General features: G+C 39.5%; 4 protein-coding genes and 1 long non-coding RNA gene across 12 annotated transcripts; 3 read left to right on the top strand and 2 right to left on the bottom strand.

The window, feature by feature from the left end:
* The first annotated feature begins 1,229 nt into the window (after positions 1–1,229).
* Positions 1,230–3,560, top strand: LOC112277443 (cell number regulator 8). 5 transcript variants are annotated; one of them, XM_024509784.3, is made up of 5 exons: positions 1,230–1,362; positions 1,495–1,540; positions 2,043–2,314; positions 2,587–2,789; positions 3,059–3,560. In XM_024509784.3, the coding sequence occupies exons 3-5, from the start codon at positions 2,053–2,055 to the stop codon at positions 3,287–3,289; spliced, it is 696 nt and encodes a 231-aa protein (XP_024365552.1). In that variant the 5' UTR covers positions 1,230–1,362; positions 1,495–1,540; positions 2,043–2,052; the 3' UTR covers positions 3,290–3,560. The 5 variants fall into 5 exon arrangements, with proteins under 5 accessions (XP_024365552.1, XP_090104375.1, XP_024365543.1 ...); XM_090248249.1 differs by having other exon boundaries at positions 1,495–1,738; XM_024509775.3 differs by lacking the exon at positions 1,495–1,540.
* A 907-nt stretch (positions 3,561–4,467) lies between these two features.
* On the top strand, positions 4,468–6,665 carry LOC112277454 (uncharacterized). Of its 2 annotated transcripts, none has more exons than XM_024509809.3 (4): positions 4,468–4,670; positions 5,246–5,339; positions 5,840–5,992; positions 6,209–6,665. In XM_024509809.3, the coding sequence occupies exons 1-4, from the start codon at positions 4,538–4,540 to the stop codon at positions 6,249–6,251; spliced, it is 423 nt and encodes a 140-aa protein (XP_024365577.1). In that variant the 5' UTR covers positions 4,468–4,537; the 3' UTR covers positions 6,252–6,665. The 2 variants fall into 2 exon arrangements, with proteins under 2 accessions (XP_024365577.1, XP_024365587.1); XM_024509819.3 differs by lacking the exon at positions 4,468–4,670 and adding an exon at positions 4,739–4,871.
* Positions 6,666–6,760: 95 nt separating this feature from the next.
* LOC149989776 (putative sphingolipid transporter spinster homolog 2) lies at positions 6,761–8,533 on the bottom strand. Its single transcript, XM_090248251.1, has 4 exons — positions 8,519–8,533; positions 7,602–7,730; positions 7,331–7,434; positions 6,761–6,972 (listed from the first exon to the last, which is right to left on the bottom strand). Exons 2-4 carry the CDS (start codon positions 7,665–7,667, stop codon positions 6,936–6,938), a joined length of 207 nt encoding a protein of 68 aa, XP_090104377.1. The 5' UTR covers positions 7,668–7,730; positions 8,519–8,533; the 3' UTR covers positions 6,761–6,935.
* Positions 8,454–11,904, bottom strand: LOC112276664 (putative sphingolipid transporter spinster homolog 2). Of its 3 annotated transcripts, none has more exons than XM_073529617.2 (8): positions 11,525–11,666; positions 10,432–10,915; positions 10,183–10,258; positions 9,835–9,909; positions 9,452–9,554; positions 9,068–9,146; positions 8,796–8,885; positions 8,454–8,595 (listed from the first exon to the last, which is right to left on the bottom strand). In XM_073529617.2, coding segments are annotated over exons 2-8 (441 nt in total). In that variant the 5' UTR covers positions 10,434–10,915; positions 11,525–11,666; the 3' UTR covers positions 8,454–8,579. The 3 variants fall into 3 exon arrangements, with proteins under 3 accessions (XP_073385718.1, XP_073385715.1, XP_073385721.2); XM_073529614.2 differs by having other exon boundaries at positions 8,803–8,885; XM_073529620.2 differs by lacking the exons at positions 8,454–8,595; positions 8,796–8,885; positions 9,068–9,146; ... (1 more) ...; positions 9,835–9,909; positions 10,183–10,258 and adding exons at positions 11,198–11,335; positions 11,825–11,904 and having other exon boundaries at positions 10,663–10,915; positions 11,525–11,595.
* On the top strand, positions 11,605–14,360 carry LOC149989775 (uncharacterized). Its single transcript, XR_016501792.1, has 3 exons — positions 11,605–11,692; positions 11,859–12,835; positions 13,048–14,360. It is a non-coding gene; the product is annotated as an uncharacterized LOC149989775 (long non-coding RNA).
* The last annotated feature ends 4,746 nt before the right edge of the window (positions 14,361–19,106 follow it).

Raw genomic sequence — 19,106 nt, 5'->3', positions numbered from 1 at the left:
AGATGTGGTTAGCTTATTGACCAAGTTTCTAACCTATTAATCAACCACAAATACATATAAAGTCAAAACATTATCTAAAAAGCTTTTATGAAGCTTATTTAGAAGGTATTATGAAATTAATCTACTTTTACTTACTTCTATCTATTTAGAGTACATAAATAACAATTACAGTAGATATATATTTGTAACAAGAACAAAGAAGAGAGTTAGAATAGAGGACATGAAACAAACAACAGGAACATGGAGGAAGGAAGAGGATGAAATTAAGGGGTAGGGAACAAAAGATAGGAATAAAGGACAAAGATGAAAGATGGATGGAATCAATTATTAGATAGTAAGGAGAAGTGTGACTTTAGCAATATTAGAGTGTGGCTTTAATAAAACTTTATATATATATATATATATATATATATATATATATATATATATATATATGTTATAACATTTCAAAGTATTAAGACTACATTCATTACACTTCCAATATAATGCCATCAAATTTTTGTAAAAAATTATTTTTATGGAAACAAATGCATTGGATTTATCATTGAATACAAAAGTGCTAGAAATAAATATAGATGATGTATTATTTTCTATTATTTTTTTAGTTAAGAAAGTTTCTAATAACATACATTAATTATCAAATTTATAATATGCTTAAAAAGAACTTAAATTTATCATGGCACATAGATAAATTCACATTGTATTAAAAAAATATATAAAAAATTAGTATAAGCATACAAACGTATGAACACAAGTTAAAGCAAGTATATATATATATATATATATATACGTACACACATAACTAATGAATTATTTTCAATGATTCTCTATTAACTTTCACTCATCTCTTCATAGGATATCATTTAGCCATTTTTATTTATTTCATTACTTATGTTTTACTTATCCATTAATCCAATTTTCGGAGGATATTTTTGTATTCCAACTACAAAGCCATAGCATGTACTCACAATTGCAACGAACCAAGGAAATCGGACACAGAAACCCGACATAACGAATGCAACGCCGACCCCTTCCACTGTGGCGGGAGTCCTGCCAATTTTGACCGAACATGTCATCCCTTCCACGTCGTCCCACGTCGGAGAAATAATTGGTAGGAAATCTTTGCTGGCACTTTTGCCACGAAATTGTTGAGTAGGGTTGTTTCCGGGAGCCATCATGACCTCGTCTTCTAAAACTCGGCGTGAACCTCCCCCGCCGATTTGCATTCATTCATCACCGTTGCTCGATTTGTCCGCTAAAGCTCTGAGCGAGCCATCGCTTAGATTGGTCTGTGTCGTCTGGCTTGGCAGCCGCTTTGGTGTTCTAAACCGCTTGAATTTCGCTCAGTGTTATCTTAAACTCGTAAGTTTGTTTTCATTCTTGCGCTGTTAAAGTTTGATGAGGTGAGTGGTTTGGATTTTATGGTTGGTGCGGTGAGGAATGTCGTGATCACGGGTTGCTCCTACACTAATTTTGTTGTGTGGATGTCGGCAGTTTGTTGTGATTGTGGAACGGTGGTCTGCCAAGTTTGAGTGCTGAGGTTGCCTCCGTTGTCTTGTTCTTGTTTCCACGAGGATTTGTTTTGTGTGTTTGCTGAGTTGAGGTAGCGTGTAGCATTGGGAGTTCCAGTTTCAGATGCCTTGCGTGGTTGTGAGATCTTGACTGGGTTTTCTTGAGTGTTGGAAGAGCGAAGTGTTGAATTTTCGCGCAGGCTTTTTTTCTCTTGTGGTGTGTTGTGGTGAGTTGTCTTTCGTAGCTTATGGTTTCGTGCATCGCGTGTAGAATTGGGTTTTTGTCGGTGAGAAAAGAGGATAATCTACGAACTTTTCTTAGTTGAAATTTCGGGCTAGGTTTATGGTTTGGTTACTTCAAATGAGAAGTGCTTGGCCCTTTTGGCTGTCGATTAGGTTTGGCCAGCGTCCTCTGAATTGCGCTTTGACCTTCTTCGTTTGAAGGTTTTCTTGCATTATTATATTCTCAAGACCTAATTGTGTTTGACTGATGTTGTGAATTTCATTTCACTTGATTCTACCGCTCTGCAGCGTTACCAAGATGAACAAGGATCAGGAGCAAGCACTGGCAGAGCAAGAGGGATTGCTTGACGAATGTAAACTGTATAGGGGTGAAAAAGAACCAGACACCAAGGAGCCACTTACACAGGAAGATGAAGAAGATACAGTTACCGGATTGCCCGTTGGGCCTGGGCCTGCAACCACAGTTGTAAGTGCCCAGATGCCTCGCACTCCCTGGTCTACTGGCCTCTTTCAATGCTTAGGAAATGGTGACGGACATTTCAGCAGCGACCTTGAAGTTTGTAAGTATCCTTCTCGAAATGTATTTGGGCAGTATGCTTAAAGGATTATCGTCACCATCTCCAGTGTTCTGATACCATTTTATTTGCACGAGTGGTTCGGGAAGTTTAGGTACATAAATTAATTGCAAGGGACCCCCATAAATTGTATCGTTTCTGGAACTAGTTCCCTCTTCATACATAGCCGTGCGTATTCCACATGTGCTATGCCATTATTCTAGGTCCAGACCGTCTTCGAGCAGTATACTAATATGTTTAATTTGATCATAAATCAGGTGTCCTTGGATTTGCTGCACCATGTGTTCTGTATGGCAGTAACATGGAGCGTTTGTACCCGGCTCCAAGGGTTTTCGTTGATCACTGTCTGCATTATAGTTGGCTTTACTTTCTTGGCTCACTTCTGTTCAATGCCAACAACATTGCGCCCTGGAGCTCAGTTAATTCACGTGTTGCACTTCGTCAAAAGTACAATTTGGAGGTAATTGTTTAAGCATGTACGGTCGATCTGTAAATGTGGAATGCCATTTGAGAAATTGGGCTTTCCTTTCCTTGCGGGGCTCGTTTCTAAAAAAATTGGTTAACCAGAAACGTATCTGAGTGATGAAGATATTTATTATAATTTTCAGGTTGTAGAAATCTGTTTAAACTAGTGTTACGCTCATTCACTTACTATGTCCATGCTACAAAACTGCCCTCATCTGTCCGTTGACGTCTGTTCTTACTCATCACGCACTTGACAACTTGCAGGGATATGGGAATTACTGTCTCGGGTGCTGTGCCAATCCTAGTGAAGAAACTCGAGAGCGCTGTGATTCAGTTTGTGATCTCTTCATTCATGGGCTTTTCTGCCTCCATCCATTCGCTTTGGCTCAGGAAGCTCGCGAACTTCGCCGCCGGACCCTGCATCCAGCTAATCAGCCTTACCTGGTCATCACCATGGCCCCTCCCACGGAGCAAAGCATGAGCAATCAAATTTAGAGAACCTAGGTCTTTGATTCCAGATATTTGGATTGGGCCGCCTGTTATTGACTGTTAAATTTTTGTGAAGTTGCACATGTTGTTGCTGTTGTGGACCAATCTACCACTGTGTGCTTGTCATAAGGAGTGTCATGGTGAGAGAAAACGTTGGTGTAAGAAAATCCATGCGAGATGTCAAGGCTTTCAATCTCCATTATTTTAAAGTACTCTTTTTAATCTGTATATGTATTACTATCGTTTATTGTAAGTGTTCTGTAAGACTTTGTGAGCACTTCATTGGTCTCCAATCTTGTATATTTTTTCTGCTACTCCGGGACGCATACGAGTTGGATATTTACAAAAAGACATACTTGGTTAGCTAAATCCTAAAAGAACAGATTTGTGTTTTGTTTTGTGTTATACAGCTGAAAATCTTAGTTATTTCGATGCATGTCTTAGCAATATATTTTTCCCATATTATAGCTTATTGTTTAGTAGTTTTATTTTCGTTTAAGAAAATCGTCTCTTGAATCTCAGATGAGACGAAAACTGTGAATTCTGAAATTGTTTTAATACGAGGTGGAAAAGGATGAGGTTTCGGTAAAGAAGATTGCCCGTTGAGAGATGCACTAACCCAAGATCTTGTATGTGGACGATAGTTGAAACTAGAACCGAGAGCAGGTAAGAAAGTGTTTGAGGATGTGGGTGGTGTCGGAGCTGCATCACCACTACCACAACCACTATGTTTGAATCCATAAATAGAATTTACTAGAAGTTTTTCAAAAGTAATCCCCCTCTCTTAAAATACAAATAATAAATTATGAATACAAAACCAACAACTTGCAGAAATGATCTGTAGCTTCCATTATATTTGTACCGAATTCGTCTATATTAAAAAAACAGAAAAAGTGAAAAATAATTACATCAACATCACATTGATATGAGGACAACATCACATTGATATGAGGACAACATCGGATCTAAACTAATGCACAGATCGTGAAAGTTTCCAGTAAAGTTGGAGTCATGCTTTTTGGGCTTCACAGAACGAGCCAAATGTTCACAGCCCACGCATATCAACGTGGTGTGGGTTAGTTAACTTCGGCCACAATTAACTCATTCATCAGAAAAACTCATTCATCCGTCGGTGAAGCATCGACTTCGATCGATTTCCGAACTCACTTAGTAATCTTTGTCTCGGTGGCCCGGTTGAAGCATTCAATTGCTGCTGCTAGGGCTCAGGAATAGATCGGCCGTCGATTGATTGAGATGGGCTTGCAGGAGCTGTGGAACACGCTGGGTCCTGGTCTCGCAGGGGCCGTATTTGGAGGAGGGTGGTGGTTCTGGGTGGACGCGGTGGTGTGTAGCGACATCAAAGTGCCCTTCCTTCATTACTTGCCGGGTACTACGAATTAGGGTTTGAACGAGTTCGGATTTGACAGTGCGCGGGGATTGGGATCGAGTGTGTCAAGGGTGCGAACGTTTGGTCTTGTTGGATTTGTGTGTGTGTGTTGAGTGTACATGAGATGCCAATTTTGGGTTCTGGGTGAGATACTCTTCGAAACTTCTGGACGGACAGATTTGGAGTCGTCGGGAAGACTTGGTCAGATTTTGCATTCTCTGTTCGTGTCTCAAGCTCGGATTAATCTATTGGATTTTATGAAGAAAAAGATGCCTATTTGATTAATTGCTCTTCGGGCCTCCAAAATTATACTAATTCAAAAATTTGAACACTTTAGGGTTAAGTGAGCATGAGCTGAATGTGTAACGGTAACAGGATTATGATAGCATTCTGAATTTCACGGATTCAGGATTTTGTGAGTGCGAATCGGTTGTGGAAATTCCAATTTTGAAGCAGTGAATAAATGCAGGACGTGGAAACAGTGTGCAAGGAAATACAAGGAGATCAACAGTGTAGCGGTGTTCTTTACTCATGTTGATATGGCCAGGCTGATTGACAGATATGAATGGTTGCAGGAATATTTGCGACAATCGCGGCGTTGATGGTGAATGGTGTGCGGAGAGATGAGCTCACAGATTATTCACCTTTTGATGACAACGATGGCTGCCGGTAACTATTCTAAGAATCATTTTGAGAGTAGTTACAGTAGCAATCGCACATACTAGGAGCTAGTTCACGTAAAGCTCTGGTCTCGTTTGTGATATTTTGAAGTTGTTTAACCCTTGAGTGCTTGAATTTTGAAACTGTAGCTCTTATGGTGACCAACTCGGAGTTTTAAAGTTCGAGAGAAATTGTTTGATTGGTGTAAGATGGAAATTAAATTTTGCTTGGTGGAAAAGTGGGGTATCTACATTGAAAATGGTTTGTACTGCGAGTGGAATTTTGTATCGTGGAGCTCATAGATTCTGTGACTTAAAGCACTAACCGTATCCAGCTGGATGTTTGGTGAGTTTCGAGCTAGCATGTTTACAGATGCATAGGCAATCAGAGTTTGAAGACGAAGAGGTCATTCTCCTGTTGTTAATGGCATTCTGTGTGTCCTTAAGACGTGAGATTGTGAAAGTGCTCCTGGCGGTGTCCTTAGTGACAGTTTGTTTTTCTGTTTCCAGGTCAAGAACGTGGTTGTTTTTAGCGTATGTTATTGCATTTACCTCGTTGGCGGGTTCTGTGGGTATGCTAGTGCAAGACGCACTGCTGCCGACCACTCCATCTACATGGACGGGCATAGCTGGAGTCTTGCAATGCTTCTTTGTCCTTTCCAGGTAACACACAGTGGAAATGGGTTGTGACTATTTTATTTTTATATTTAAGAAGGATGAATCCATTCACTAATCGCTTGGTTGTGCATGTTGCAAGTGCACAGGCGTTAAGATGCTCACAAATTCATTCATTTATTGAATCAGATAGCTTCTTGTTTTCAATGAACTTGACTTCCCAATTGTATTTTTATGTACATGTTTATTATCCATGTCTTGCAGTGGCTTGATGTATTGGACTTCGAGGGCATCGTCGGATTATTAAGTCCCTAGGGGAAGACATCTGTAATAATGTTAAAGGTGTTCATTCAATTTTTTATTTATCGAGTACAGCAATCACTGGTTGTGTTTTCTCACGACTCCAGATTTTCGCTGTCCAGTTTCAAATATTTGTATCATTTGCAGAATATTTCTAGAATTCGGGATCTGAGGCAATCACTGCTTCCTTTAAAAACGGTAATACATTCAAGGCTTCCCCATTTCAAATGCTAGGGTCCTGTACATTTTCAAGCGTCATTAACCACTTATAAGTCTGTTTTAGAGAACGTACTGACGCAGCCGACAGTGATTGATAGTACCAATACTAAAGTGACCTCAAGTTGCCATTTATGGTTTAACTTCGTGTTCATTTATGTTTTTAGTTTTTAAAAATATCAATCTATGATACCAATTGATGGAAGTTTTTACAGACCTATCCTCTAACCCTCGCCTGCGATTTTGAACAGTCCTTTCTTACCAGCGTTATTTCAGAGAGGCGGTCGAACCCACTTTGCAGGTGGTTAACAATTGGCAACCCTTGTCCTTTTTATTTTTGTGAGAATAAAACTTCAGAAATGAAATGGTGCAAACTAACAGCTATGCAGTGAAAAATCACGTATCGTGCATTTAAATTACATTATAAACGTTCTGTCATTCAGTTAGCAACGGCGCTTCCTGGGACCCCTTGGTTTCACCCGTCTCCTTGTCCAAAGCCAAGAAAAATATCCCTACAAAGCACACCAGACAAGTATGTTCTTTAGGCATGTCTCATAAAGACTCGACTACAAGAAGCATTACAATAATACAAAAAAGCTTGAAAAAACATGTGTACAAAGAAGATAAAGAATAAATTGCGCCAGAAGATCAGCAACTAATTGTTTGCACTAACAGTAAATCACTGCAGTCTACGATAAGTACTTCATTAACAAATATTTGATGATCATTCCAAGTATTCCTACCACTAAAGAATATGCACCAAAGAAGCGATGCTAAATAACTGAAAGCAACAGAAATATCGGACAAATGACATAATCAATAAAAGAAATGATATGATCTAAGTTAGCTGAAGAGGTGCATACAACCTACCAGAACTGCAGGCATGTGGACTTGACGAATCCCCAAATGGCAGCAGCAAGGAAGAATATGGATGTGAGGATAAGGGTGGTTATGCACCAATTCTGAACCCAATCCTGTGATGAATGTCAAGAGAATGAATTAGTGCTAATAGAGCACATGTTTACTAACAATCATATACCAGCTTCACAAGGGCATCATAATACATTTCAAGTGAGAGACGAGGGTGAGACTAAGAAAATATTTGAGGAGGTAGCAGTGTTGCATCAAAAACAGGAGTTACCTGGAAAAGCCCTACAATAGGACCTGAAGGCACATCTCCAAAAATGTGTACGCAAACAGTGGACATAGCCAAGGCTAAAGCATGTAGGTTAGGATTGACTCTGGGAAGGGAGGCAAGATTAACAGGGCCCTGCCAGCACATCCTACTGAGTTGGGTTAATTGGAAGACTGTTTTTAAACATAGTAAACGCAAACTATAGTTGTATGCGGTCTATTCACATGAACCAGTGTTGCTTAATTATGTCATGTGATCAACCTGGATTGCAAGAGGAAAAAATTGCCAACTGCCAAAAACAAAATAAATACAAGCAAGATTTGTGATGTGAATGCAACAAAATAAAAGGAACTCAGGACAATAGACACTGCAATCAGCTTCAAACAACAACCTGACGAAGGTAAATTAAAATGCATCCCTACTTGAGTTAAGGACACGTCAAATTTGCTTATGGTACTGAAAAAATTACAATACTCGAAATACTCAGTTACTGTGAAGCATTATACGTGCGAATAGTATATAGTAACCTCATACACTTTACTGCTATCACAAAGTTTACAGAGTGCGTCTCAGAATTTTTATGACCATGATATTAAAGTAACATCTGTCTGAAAAGGTACCCATTACTGCAAATTGAGCATTATATTGAACGAGTTCCGAAGAGTAAATCCTGTGTAGTCTAAGAAGCGACCACCACAGTAAGTGCCCATTATACCACCCAGTATTGTCAATCCCCCAAATACCTCATCTGCATTTCTCTGTTCATCCCCCAAGTTTTTGCGAACATTTCAAGCATCAAAAAGATACATCATACTCTTCCATTTTCTAAACTGATCATGAAACAAGAAGCACACGATATGCTCACTGTCATGATTACAATCACCTTGTTACATCATTAAAACCACCCAGTATCAGGAACTTACAATATTGAAAATTGCTTGTCCGGCCTATGGGCCCCAATAAGAATAAGCGCCCAGGATGAAGTTACAGACAATGTGACCTGCAAGATAACATCCATGACTTCGTCGTCAATGTCCATGACTGCGTGTATCATGCTTAAAATATAATTATATCTCTAAATAGAATTATACACAACCAGATGATACTGCAGTGTGGAAAAAGGTCTAATTACAAGGGCCATTCTCAGTTGAGTTTATTCATTAACAAACCACAAATGGAGACCTAAATAGTCTTATGTACCTTATACCTAGAACATTTGTGGTGTAAACCTTGCTCATTGTTAGCTCCTTCATGTCACTAAGGAGACCCCCTTGCGAAGGTGCTGTTTGCCTGCGAGAAAGTCCCGAAAAGCTAGTTAGTATGTAGTTCACGTAAGTAACGTGATGATGTGAAAAGTACAAAGCCTGTGGAACGAGCAGCTGCAACATACTACATAAAATTTTCATGACAACCAATAGGACCCATTGTCTTTGCACGAGTCTCAGAAAACCCAGAGCCATTAACATGCTCACTTGATGTTGGCATTATCACGTTGTCGATGCAAAGATTCTTCGTCCGACGGAGGATTTACGTCTACCTTGTCCAGTTCTCCTATTTCCATCAGGGGGACAATATCAATCCCAGTACAATACAAGCAACGAACGATCAGGACTTACACGAATATAGGTACTACAGGCTTCAAATGTAATTGTTATGCAACAGTACTCCACTAAGAAAAGATAATGCCAAGATGTAGCTGTGACTCCGTGAAAAATTAGTAGTATACGTACAATACATATCTGAGCAACATTGTAAGAAATTTACTTACATGCATGGCTGCACTATGAAGGAACCCCTTCGACGGGCAAATCATTAAAAAATCATCTGTTTAATTCATGATGAAATAGTACACAAACCTTTTAAGTAGATCCGGTCGGACATGAAACCAAAGGCTGCAAAGGGAGGCATGAGTAGACTCTCAATCCCGAATGAGGCTCGCCAACCCAGTGCTCCTCCTACCTGCAAGAATCAAGTATCGAAACCACTAAGCATACACAAGATGCACTCTTAGCAAAAGGCTGAAGAATCTTTGTATATTAAAGAGAGGTGATAAAGAGCACAGGAAGCAAAGGATAAACTAGCTTCCAAGATAAACTTCAATGTACAGTGCAGACAAAAGAATTAAAGCAAATAAATTATGAAAAAAAATGTCCATGTCAGGACAATGCTCCAAACCACGACTATTTTCGTATCATCCAAATCACAAATTTCGTTCTTAACGTGTGAGAAGATGAGTAACTACAACTCCATAAACGTAGCCCAAGGCTACTCCTACGGGTATGAACATGTAGAAAATAGACATCCATGAGGAACTCTGCATACACAACAGCTTACTGTTATTTTGTGCCACATCACAAGAAGTATGATACATAATAGTAATAAGCTCATGAATGTTTACCTTGTTTCTAGTGGGCAGAAATTTAAGGCATTAAGTTGTGAAGTGGTGCTAGTGCGAGAAAAGTTGAAATGAAAATATCAATTTACTACTAATTCAAGAACTCGATGAAAAATTGATTCCCAAGACCAGTTATTAGCACACTGCAGCAACTCACAAACTAGGGTTAACTCACCCTAACCAGCATTTTACCTGTGAAGATGGAGCAACATTGAGTACAAATGGAGCAGCCAAGCTGACAAAAGTTGATTCTCCCACTCCCACCAACCTGACATTAAAATCTCCGCATCATTAACTTTGGAAGAATACAACCACATCTGGAAGCATTTATCTCATGTGTGATTGATGGTGTGACAATGGCAGTCCAACCATTCAAACTTGAGACAATTCATAAACTAGGGACAAGTAACATCTATCAATGGGTTAAAGTTGCATTCTCACATGCGAAAAGCCGTGATCGACCAAAACCCTACGGAAAATCCACGTCCTGCTGTCGCAAACACCGACTGAAAGACCAGCTCCAATGAGACTGAAAGGATTCACTCTGAAAAAATGCTGTGTTTCAAAATGGATGGAGTAATAATATGGCAGCTGCTTATTTCCAGGAGCTTCAGGGACTCACACTCCCACCAGAACTTCCTTATCTGAAACCGAGGCTGAAAACAATGCATAGACTAGTGAAGACCAATTTATAGAACTTTGGTTGAAGTCCAACGCTTGGCAGATGCACTACAGACATGAAAATAAAAGCTGATTACTCCGGATACATTATCTTGCAGAACAACACAAACAATAACTGATAAACATAATGATGGGTAAACAGAATTCTGCTAGGTGAGCAAACACAGGTGATGCTGCTAGGCGTCCAGCCATAAACGCAGATGATAATATTCCATCTTGAAGAGAAGTCAATCCGAATTCGCCCCTGTTGTTGACGAACAAGAATTAGCAAACCTCAAACTGATAAAAGCTCTGTGCAGAAAGTTACGTAGAAAATTTGGATACCAACGTTCAACATTGGTTTCCACAGGTTAGTCAAGAAAAGAGAATGAGAATGTCGACAGGTTTCACAGATCAGAAGCACACCCAGGTCCGACATCCAGTAACACAGTGATTCTCTTTCTAGAGCTGGGTTTATGGGAACAGGGAGAAGACAACCCTAAATTTAGAATTGATGAAACTCTACACATTTCAGAGAAATACGCACTGGACACTGGTTCCACGGATGCAGGTTGCATCATTCAAACACCCGGCATCTCCTAGCACTCCATTCACTCCATTGCTTGCAATTATTCCACGATCCAAGTGATTGAGCAAATTAATGCAGCAGAATAGCATGAGGAGTCTGGACACCATCTAATAATTATCTCATCAGCACCACAAATTAACAATCGCGATCATAATCGAACCATACAAGTCCTCAAAACCACTGCATAGCAAATACAAGTAAAGCAACCCCCACTGAACAAAAAAACATATAAACCAACAATTCTAACATTGAATTTTACTTTTTAAAATATAAGGCGATGATCACCTGTTAGGCGTGAACCACTGAGGCTGCTGGCTACTCCGAATGTCACCAATTTCCAAAGCCGCTCCTGCCATCTTTGATCGCTTTGGTTAGCTTGTGTGATAATACTCGTAAGAAATAGAGGTTCAAACTCCCTTCGTCATAGCCATGATCAAGCAGTGTTTCCTACAGGTCATTCACTTCCTCGTCTACCACATGCTGGCCTTGTATGTACTAGACTCCACACGTCAAACTTCATTACGTGACTTCTCCGGTTCATGTTTTCTTCTTGCGACTACGTACAGATAAAGTACACCAGCATACCTTAATTCTCTTAAAATACATGCTCGTCTTGCAGGGTTTGCCAGGTTGCAGCTTGTACTTGAGTGAAGGTTGTGATACCACATGAGATCTACAGGGTGACATTGAAAGTGTAGAACCTGTGATGGTTAGCTCTCTGGTTGCGTACAAATTGGATATTCATTTAATGTGAGTGACCTGTTCCGATCTCCACACTGCTGAGTTTGTGTCCTCGTCGACCCCGATTTAATTATACCGCTACCAACACATAGCAATTTGAAATTGACTACTGATATGCACATTTTCCCTCAAACCTGAGAAGGGTGTGCTGCTTGGGCGGTTTGCGGAAGGACCTTCACTGGGGCAACCTGTGGCAGAGCAATGCATAATCGTGGTGGCTGCATTTAAGCGTTCGAAACCACCATATAACTTCCTTTTGTGTTTCACAATTCTTTCTGTTCCGACGCTACATAAACTAGTATGACGTAAATATTTTGATGCACCCTAATTTAATGCCTCCGCAAAGGGTCATCCACATGTTCTTACGGCAGCAAAGCCTGGATGTGGAACATGCTGCTGGTTGTGTGCTTAAATTTCTTGTCATACCTTTCTTGATGATAGTTTTGTTCTTTGAAATTGTGGGCTATAGTTAGGTGATGTGCAACGAAACTGAAGCTTGAGTGTTGCTTTTTTCGTGTGCGAGATTGTGGTGTTAAGAATTTTGGTTCATTGGGAGGAGTGAGGGATAGACGGGGAGACGTGGGATCCAACATCGGCGGTGGACGAGGATGGCCAGCAGTGAGTAGCTGCAGACTGTGAAGCACAAGACAGATCGTGATGCTGCATCGACAATTTGAACAGAAAAAGCTTTACGTGGGGGTGCAGTCCAAGCTTCAGCCAGTAATGAACCATCCCTACGAGAAGCAGGTCGTAAAGACCATGCAGCGCGGACGGCGACCCAGACGGCGAGGGAAATTTTCATAAGCGAGGACGGCTACGAGCGAGGTGTAAGCGTAAACATTGCGCGGCTCGCAGGTATTATCTCACTATTCAGAAGCGCAGCATAGTATCCATTCCGTTTTCGCTTGGGCTAGAACATAACTACTAGAAATCAGTGTTCTGTTTCAAAATGCGCGCCTGTTCTTTCAAGCATCGCCTTTCTGCGACTGGGTCATCTGCACTGCTACTTCATTCATAGAAAGTAGGCTTGCCTGGCGTGAGTGATGGCCTTATTGAGAAGTGAACAGCGCGAGGGGTTGCCTGCGATCAGCGAGGAGCCGGACGAGGTGACCCACTCAATACATCTGCACAGGACGTGGTTGGTACCGCTGGTGCGCTGGGCGTGGGTGATAAGTTTTGAGTGTGTGGATACTCAAGCGAGGGTCCGTATCAATGGGGGGCACTTCTTTACATTCAAATTGATTACCCAGTTCGAGCAATGACTAGAATTTCAACTTACTGACGTTAGAGATGAGGTTGACTCGTGTTGTCCTGAGAGAACAATACATTCATCGAGTCTTTGTGAGAAACAGCTTGAGAATGAGAAGTTCCCGGGAGATACACACTTCAGGCTCCTGAAAGGTACGAAAGCTGAGATGCTGGGAATTTGTCCAACTCATGCAACTCACTTCAGAAAGCACCCGTTTGGTGAATCATGGAATGGCACCAACGCATCCGTTGCCCCATTAGCAAATGAAAAACAACACTTCTAAAGAAAATACAGAATTACTGGGTGAAATTCGAACAATGCGAAGAAAAGAGAGCCTAGACTCTGCATTGGGTTTTTGAATTAGGAACCGGATAGGAACTTGATCTAGCGGCTCCTCTAACCAAAAAACTTATTGACCCATCAAGCAACTGAAAGCAAGGGACAAGTGGGCCAAACCAAACAATGCAAAGTAGACAAGATTAGTTGGTTTCTACGACCAGCAGGAGGGGGATGCAAGTAGAGGCGGCGAGAACCAACAGACACAAAGGTCCAACAACCACATCACACTCAACCAAACACACGAAACCAAAGAGAAGCATAAAACACAAAAAAACAAAAAACGCAGAACCAGGTATCGACAAACAGAAAACCACTCAAACAGATGGACATACACAGACCTACAAGGCGAGCGACAACCACAGGCAGGGGAGAGGGGGGGGGTGCAAAACTCCAGCGAGCCCAACTTGCGCACACACAACTTTCGCAATAAGAAGGAACACGCGATCTCTCAAGCAAGGAAGAAACAGCGCAGGACCTCTTTAACAACTGCAGAGCCATGCTCTCCAGTGGCAGCGAGTGCGAAACGCACTGGACACACGAGAGGACGACGCACGAATCCTCGGCGCCATCACAAAACACCGCACAGACTAACATAGAATGGACTTTTTCCGTGTAGCCCAATGTTAGACAATATATTAGGATACAAAGTAGTATTGGCATACTGAGAGTTGTAAATATTTGTACATCGACGAACTACTGCTTTTCTTATTCTGCATGGTTTGTTTGATTCCAGGTTGTTTTCAGTTTTTAGTGTGGTTTCCAGAAGAAGAAAAAAATCAGTCTTTTTTTTTACTTGTGTATTCATGTGAGTGCTGTTTGAAATGGGTACCAGATTTCTGGTGATGAAATCATGTTGATTTGATGGGATTTTTTTAAGTAGTTCAAATCTGTTGAAGTGTTATTAAAAGTGTGTAGACCTGAATTGGAATATGAATCATGAAATTTAAGTAACATATCCAAATGGGTACAACTGATTTCAATGTGAAAAATGTGATGAAACTTCAATTTAAACAAAGCCTGCAATTTTGGAGGACTGTATCACAACATAAACACAGACAAAAGCACATTTCATGGGGAAGTAAAGTCAATACCTATAAACTGGTTCCTTCACATGGTATCAATGGCATGGGTTTGAATTAGAACCAAAAGAGACATCAACAGTCCACTAGCATTCAGAAATCTCCCTAAACACAAAAGCTGAAACCAAGTGCTTCCAGAAAAGAAGCATTCCAGAACCTTCACATTCACTGATGCTTCATGCAGCATCAGAATGCCCCTTCTAGTCCAGTGCAGGGCAATTGAACTTTGTCATGATGTACTTGGCTGCACTTGCGAATGGATGTAGTGGTGAATGAATGGATGGTGAGAGAGAGCTTGAGTATCTCAATGAGGAAAGCCTATGCTTGGGATTTGTGACCACCAATCCATCACATCCTCTTTCAGACTTCACTTTGGGATAAAAAGGGTCTGGCTCCTTTGCAGGCATTAACTGTTTTGCTTCTCCTGCAATCAACATTCTTTTTTCTAATTTTCATTTGATTTATATATATTCCCAAAAATGTGTGCAGCCACCTGCTACATGGTTGACTTCACCAGTCTCTTGATCAAAAAAAATCCAGGTCAAATAATGCTTCTTTAGTCCATGCAGTGAATGAGCTGGCTGGAAGACAAAAGAAGAACTTCCCTCCTGACACCAGCTTTGCATAATCCATTCCCATGAGATAGGATTTTATTTATGTATTTATTTATTTATTTATTTATACTTTAAGTTTATTTAATTATTTTTCTTCTGTATTTTTCACCTGTGAAGATCAGCCTTCACCAAAAAGGTTAAATGCTCTTTGAGTGTCATGGTCGTAGCCACTCAAATCAAGGTTGTCGAAAAATCAAGGCCAACTTTTGAACAAGACCCACAGAACCATCTCAGCAGCTTCACACGATATTGAGGAAAATGCATTAGCAAATAGGAACCCAATACTGAGAGAAGTGCAACTGCAAATGTAACTCTGAATGCAACTCTGTTGCAACCAAATATGGGTTTGCTGAAATCAAGTGATACTTCAATACTAAGCCCATGCTCAACATCCCCTTGTTTCTGGATCCTATTATGGATTATGTAAGCTTCATCCATAGGGGTGAGGCTAGTGAATGAAACAAATAATTAGATGAATAAATCTATCCGTTAGGGCTGGAAGGGGCTGGGAGCATGATATTGTTGCAGCAACCAGTTGACTGGTGAGAACTTGGCAACACAGAAGCAAAAGCTACTTCAGCTTAAGCTTTGGAAAGACTGCCTCTCATTCTTGTGCACCTCCCCAACTCTACATTTTCCCAGGCTGGAATTAGCCAAGCATGGGCCAATTTTAGGGCAATTCTTACGGGGTTCCTTCCACAATCCAGCAGAGAGTAACTGCTACCTCATGCAAAGAGCCTTGTAAAACGCATCCTGGAACACAGCTCTGCCCCTCTCAGAACCAGCCAGGATGGATGGATGTATTCGTGGATGGATGGATGACGATTGTGGGGCTGGGCCGGCGGCCCATATCACCCCATTGCCATGTCATCACCTGCTGTGACTGGGCATGGTGATCCGTCTCCTTTTGGTCGACTTGGGCTTTGGAGATGGAGACATGAGGCATAATCAGCAGAATTAAATCTTTCACTCAAATCAAGGTTTTAGTTTGATTGAAAAGTGGTACATGTATTTGACAAGTTATGCAGGACCTAGTACCTAGTTAATTATTATATATACAAATATAAGAGAATGTTAAATAGACCCAAGTTTTTGCTAAATTGACTCACCCATCCTAACCATCACGAAAAAAAAAAAAAAACAAAACAAAACAAAAACAACAACAACAACAACAACAACAACCTCTAAATTCATTTCTCTCTTATTGAATTTGCAACAAATGAAAACCAACCCATTCATCATGAATATCATATTCTTCATCAAAGGTGGGTTGATTTAGTATAAACATGGGTCTATTTAACATTTCTCATATGTATATAAATATATATACATGTTTTTTATATTGGTAATGTATATATATATATATATATATATATATTCCCATTAACCAATGTTTCTTGCTTACCTCATAATTTTGTCATAATGGATGTCGTTTTGAGTTCATATCCTACCATCTCCTATCCAATATTTCTTGTATAATTTATGAAGTGTCCATCCACCAAATATATATATATATATATATATGTATAATGTGTAGATATATATATAAAAAAAATTAAAGCCACACCTCATTCCCAACTCATGATTCATTTTTATACAAATTCCATGTCCACCCCCCCCCCCCAACCCGTTCTCATCCCACATCCCTGTTCACATACCCCAACCCCGCCACCCTGACCCCACCCACTGGTCCCTACCCTCACCCCCGGCCTACCCGGCCCCGTCCCCACCCCCTGCCCACTCTCCCTGACCCAACCCCCTTTGTTTTCCCTCTCCCTATGGTCATAGCACTGCCAAAAATTAATGATATATGTATGTATAAGTATATGTAAACATACGTTTTTTAAAATTTGGGTATCTGGTTTGCTCTTATTTTTACGTTACAGTTTAGATATCAATCTAAGTGTTCAAGAAGTCATATCTAATTTATAATAATAATTTTAAGCGGCAATATATACATATATATATATATATATATATGTGCATACACACACATACACTAAACTAATATTTTTAATAACTTAAATATATAACTTAGACTGTATAACCCATTTCTTTTTAGATTTAAAAAAATCAAAATCAAAGGTGTATACTAGTAAAGAATCAAATTATTGTAGTTATTTCTTAACAATATGTTTTTATTCATGGCAAAACCATCCACCAATGGCTATTTTATTTTATTTATTGTGTCACTTCATTATATCAAATGTTGTCCATGATCCTATGTTTTCATTGCAATAAAAAATCACATATATATATATATATATATATATACATACATATATATATTTATATATTTATTGTCTTTTTATTTTAAAATATTTACTATATTGTATAAGGTTAACAAAAAATAATAATAATAATAATCTCAGTTTTACTGATGTAATACATTGATTTTAATCAAAATAATTTTGGATTCAGAATGTGCTCTAAAAATTTCTATTATGCACAAACCTTTGAAGTAAATCATTTAGTGATTTTTTTTCAAAATCATAGCATATTCATATATACACACAATGAAACTCAATAGTAATTTTTAAATTATTGAAAATTAATTAATGCAAGAAAGTAGTAAAATAGAAATTAAAAAACACTTAATTTATCATAATATAGTTAATAAACTTCAAAAAATTAATTAAATTTTAAAATTTGTATATTTACATATACTTAAACACACATACATATGTCATTAATTTTTGGCAATGCTATGACCAAAGGGAGAGGGGAAAACAAAGGGGGTTGGGTCAGGTCAAGTGGGCAGGGGAGGGGGATAGGGGGGGTGGGGCAGTGGGGTTGGGGTATGGGAACAGGGATGTGATGGGAATGGGGTGGGGGACATGGAATTTGTACAGAAATGAATCATTTGGGAATGAAGGTGAAGCTCTCAAACTATTCAAATAATTCAGGGTTAAGTAGGATATACCTGTAAGGTAAGTGTGGTACAAAAATTGAAAGAGCAGAGGAAATTCACAATGTTTAGTATTTGTCATTTCCCATGAATAGAGGATTCTTCACTTTGTTCAACAAAGTTGAATGGCCTATTTTTGCAAATGAAAAAATCGTGTGTTTAAGAGTTGTTGTACAAGTGCACCACAAGCATTTGCTACTCAGTTGAACAATTTGCTGGCTCCAACCACGATCCAGCTATATGCCTTGGAGCATGGCAGTGGTCCCTACTTCATCAAAACCCTAGTCAGCAACTCTTACCATAATCAGGAGAGTGGTTCTACCCAATCCAACAGCTTTTTTTGTGGGTTTCATTCAGCACTCCATCCTGTGCTGCAGACACTGCTCAAATGGATGACCCATTTAGTGTAGACTTTGAAATGACTTTAAAAATTTGACTTATTATTTTACTCCTCTTTAAATGCACTTCACAACCCAATCTCTAAAATGGTATCCTCTGGTATAACAGAGTGAGATATCAGCTCCACCAGTAAAAATGAGTATTTGTGTATTTCTCAATAAACCTTGTTGGATGAAGCAGTGAGTATGTAACTATCAAGAGAATCTCATTGGAGTTTGAAACTCGATTTTTTTTATTGACATAAACACCTCCATGCCACTCATGAATATCATCAAAAACATGTATATATCATGAATGATCATTTTTCATGGGATGAAAACCAATGCACTAAACTTAGTTCTCATTGATTTGATATGAGTACCCTTCCAGTTGATTCGGAAACAAGAAAAAAACAGAAGGTAATAAAGACATAAAAACAGAGAATTGGGCAACGAGATATTACCTCACAGAGTCCATGCATCCATATCCCACAAGTCGTGTTGCTTGCTTGAAGACCTTATTAGAAATTCTATCGATTCGTCTTCTCTCGTCATTTTAC

Source organism: Physcomitrium patens, chromosome 2 (assembly GCF_059467195.1).
Source record: "Physcomitrium patens ecotype Gransden chromosome 2, ASM5946719v1, whole genome shotgun sequence".
In the NCBI taxonomy this organism is placed as follows: domain Eukaryota; kingdom Viridiplantae; phylum Streptophyta; class Bryopsida; order Funariales; family Funariaceae; genus Physcomitrium; species Physcomitrium patens.
This window is presented reverse-complemented; position numbering and strand designations above follow the sequence as displayed.

Coding starts and splice junctions, on each gene's coding strand:
- LOC112277443 (XM_024509766.3), top strand. Junction 2,315..2,586: donor CAGCAGCGACCTTGAAGTTT/GTAAGTATCCTT, acceptor ATCATAAATCAG/GTGTCCTTGGATTTGCTGCA. Junction 2,790..3,058: donor GTCAAAAGTACAATTTGGAG/GTAATTGTTTAA, acceptor GACAACTTGCAG/GGATATGGGAATTACTGTCT.
- LOC112277454 (XM_024509809.3), top strand. CDS start 4,538: ATGGGCTTGCAGGAGCTGTGGAACACGCTGGGTCCTGGTCTCGCAGGG. Junction 4,671..5,245: donor CTTCCTTCATTACTTGCCGG/GTACTACGAATT, acceptor GAATGGTTGCAG/GAATATTTGCGACAATCGCG. Junction 5,340..5,839: donor GATGACAACGATGGCTGCCG/GTAACTATTCTA, acceptor TTCTGTTTCCAG/GTCAAGAACGTGGTTGTTTT.
- LOC149989776 (XM_090248251.1), bottom strand. CDS start 7,667: ATGTCCACTGTTTGCGTACACATTTTTGGAGATGTGCCTTCAGGTCCT. Junction 7,435..7,601: donor CTATTGTAGGGCTTTTCCAG/GTAACTCCTGTT, acceptor CATTCATCACAG/GATTGGGTTCAGAATTGGTG. Junction 6,973..7,330: donor TCCACATGCCTGCAGTTCTG/GTAGGTTGTATG, acceptor TGTGCTTTGTAG/GGATATTTTTCTTGGCTTTG.
- LOC112276664 (XM_073529614.2), bottom strand. Junction 9,555..9,834: donor GCTACGTTTATGGAGTTGTA/GTTACTCATCTT, acceptor TGATTCTTGCAG/GTAGGAGGAGCACTGGGTTG. Junction 9,147..9,451: donor CGACCGGATCTACTTAAAAG/GTTTGTGTACTA, acceptor TGATGGAAATAG/GAGAACTGGACAAGGTAGAC.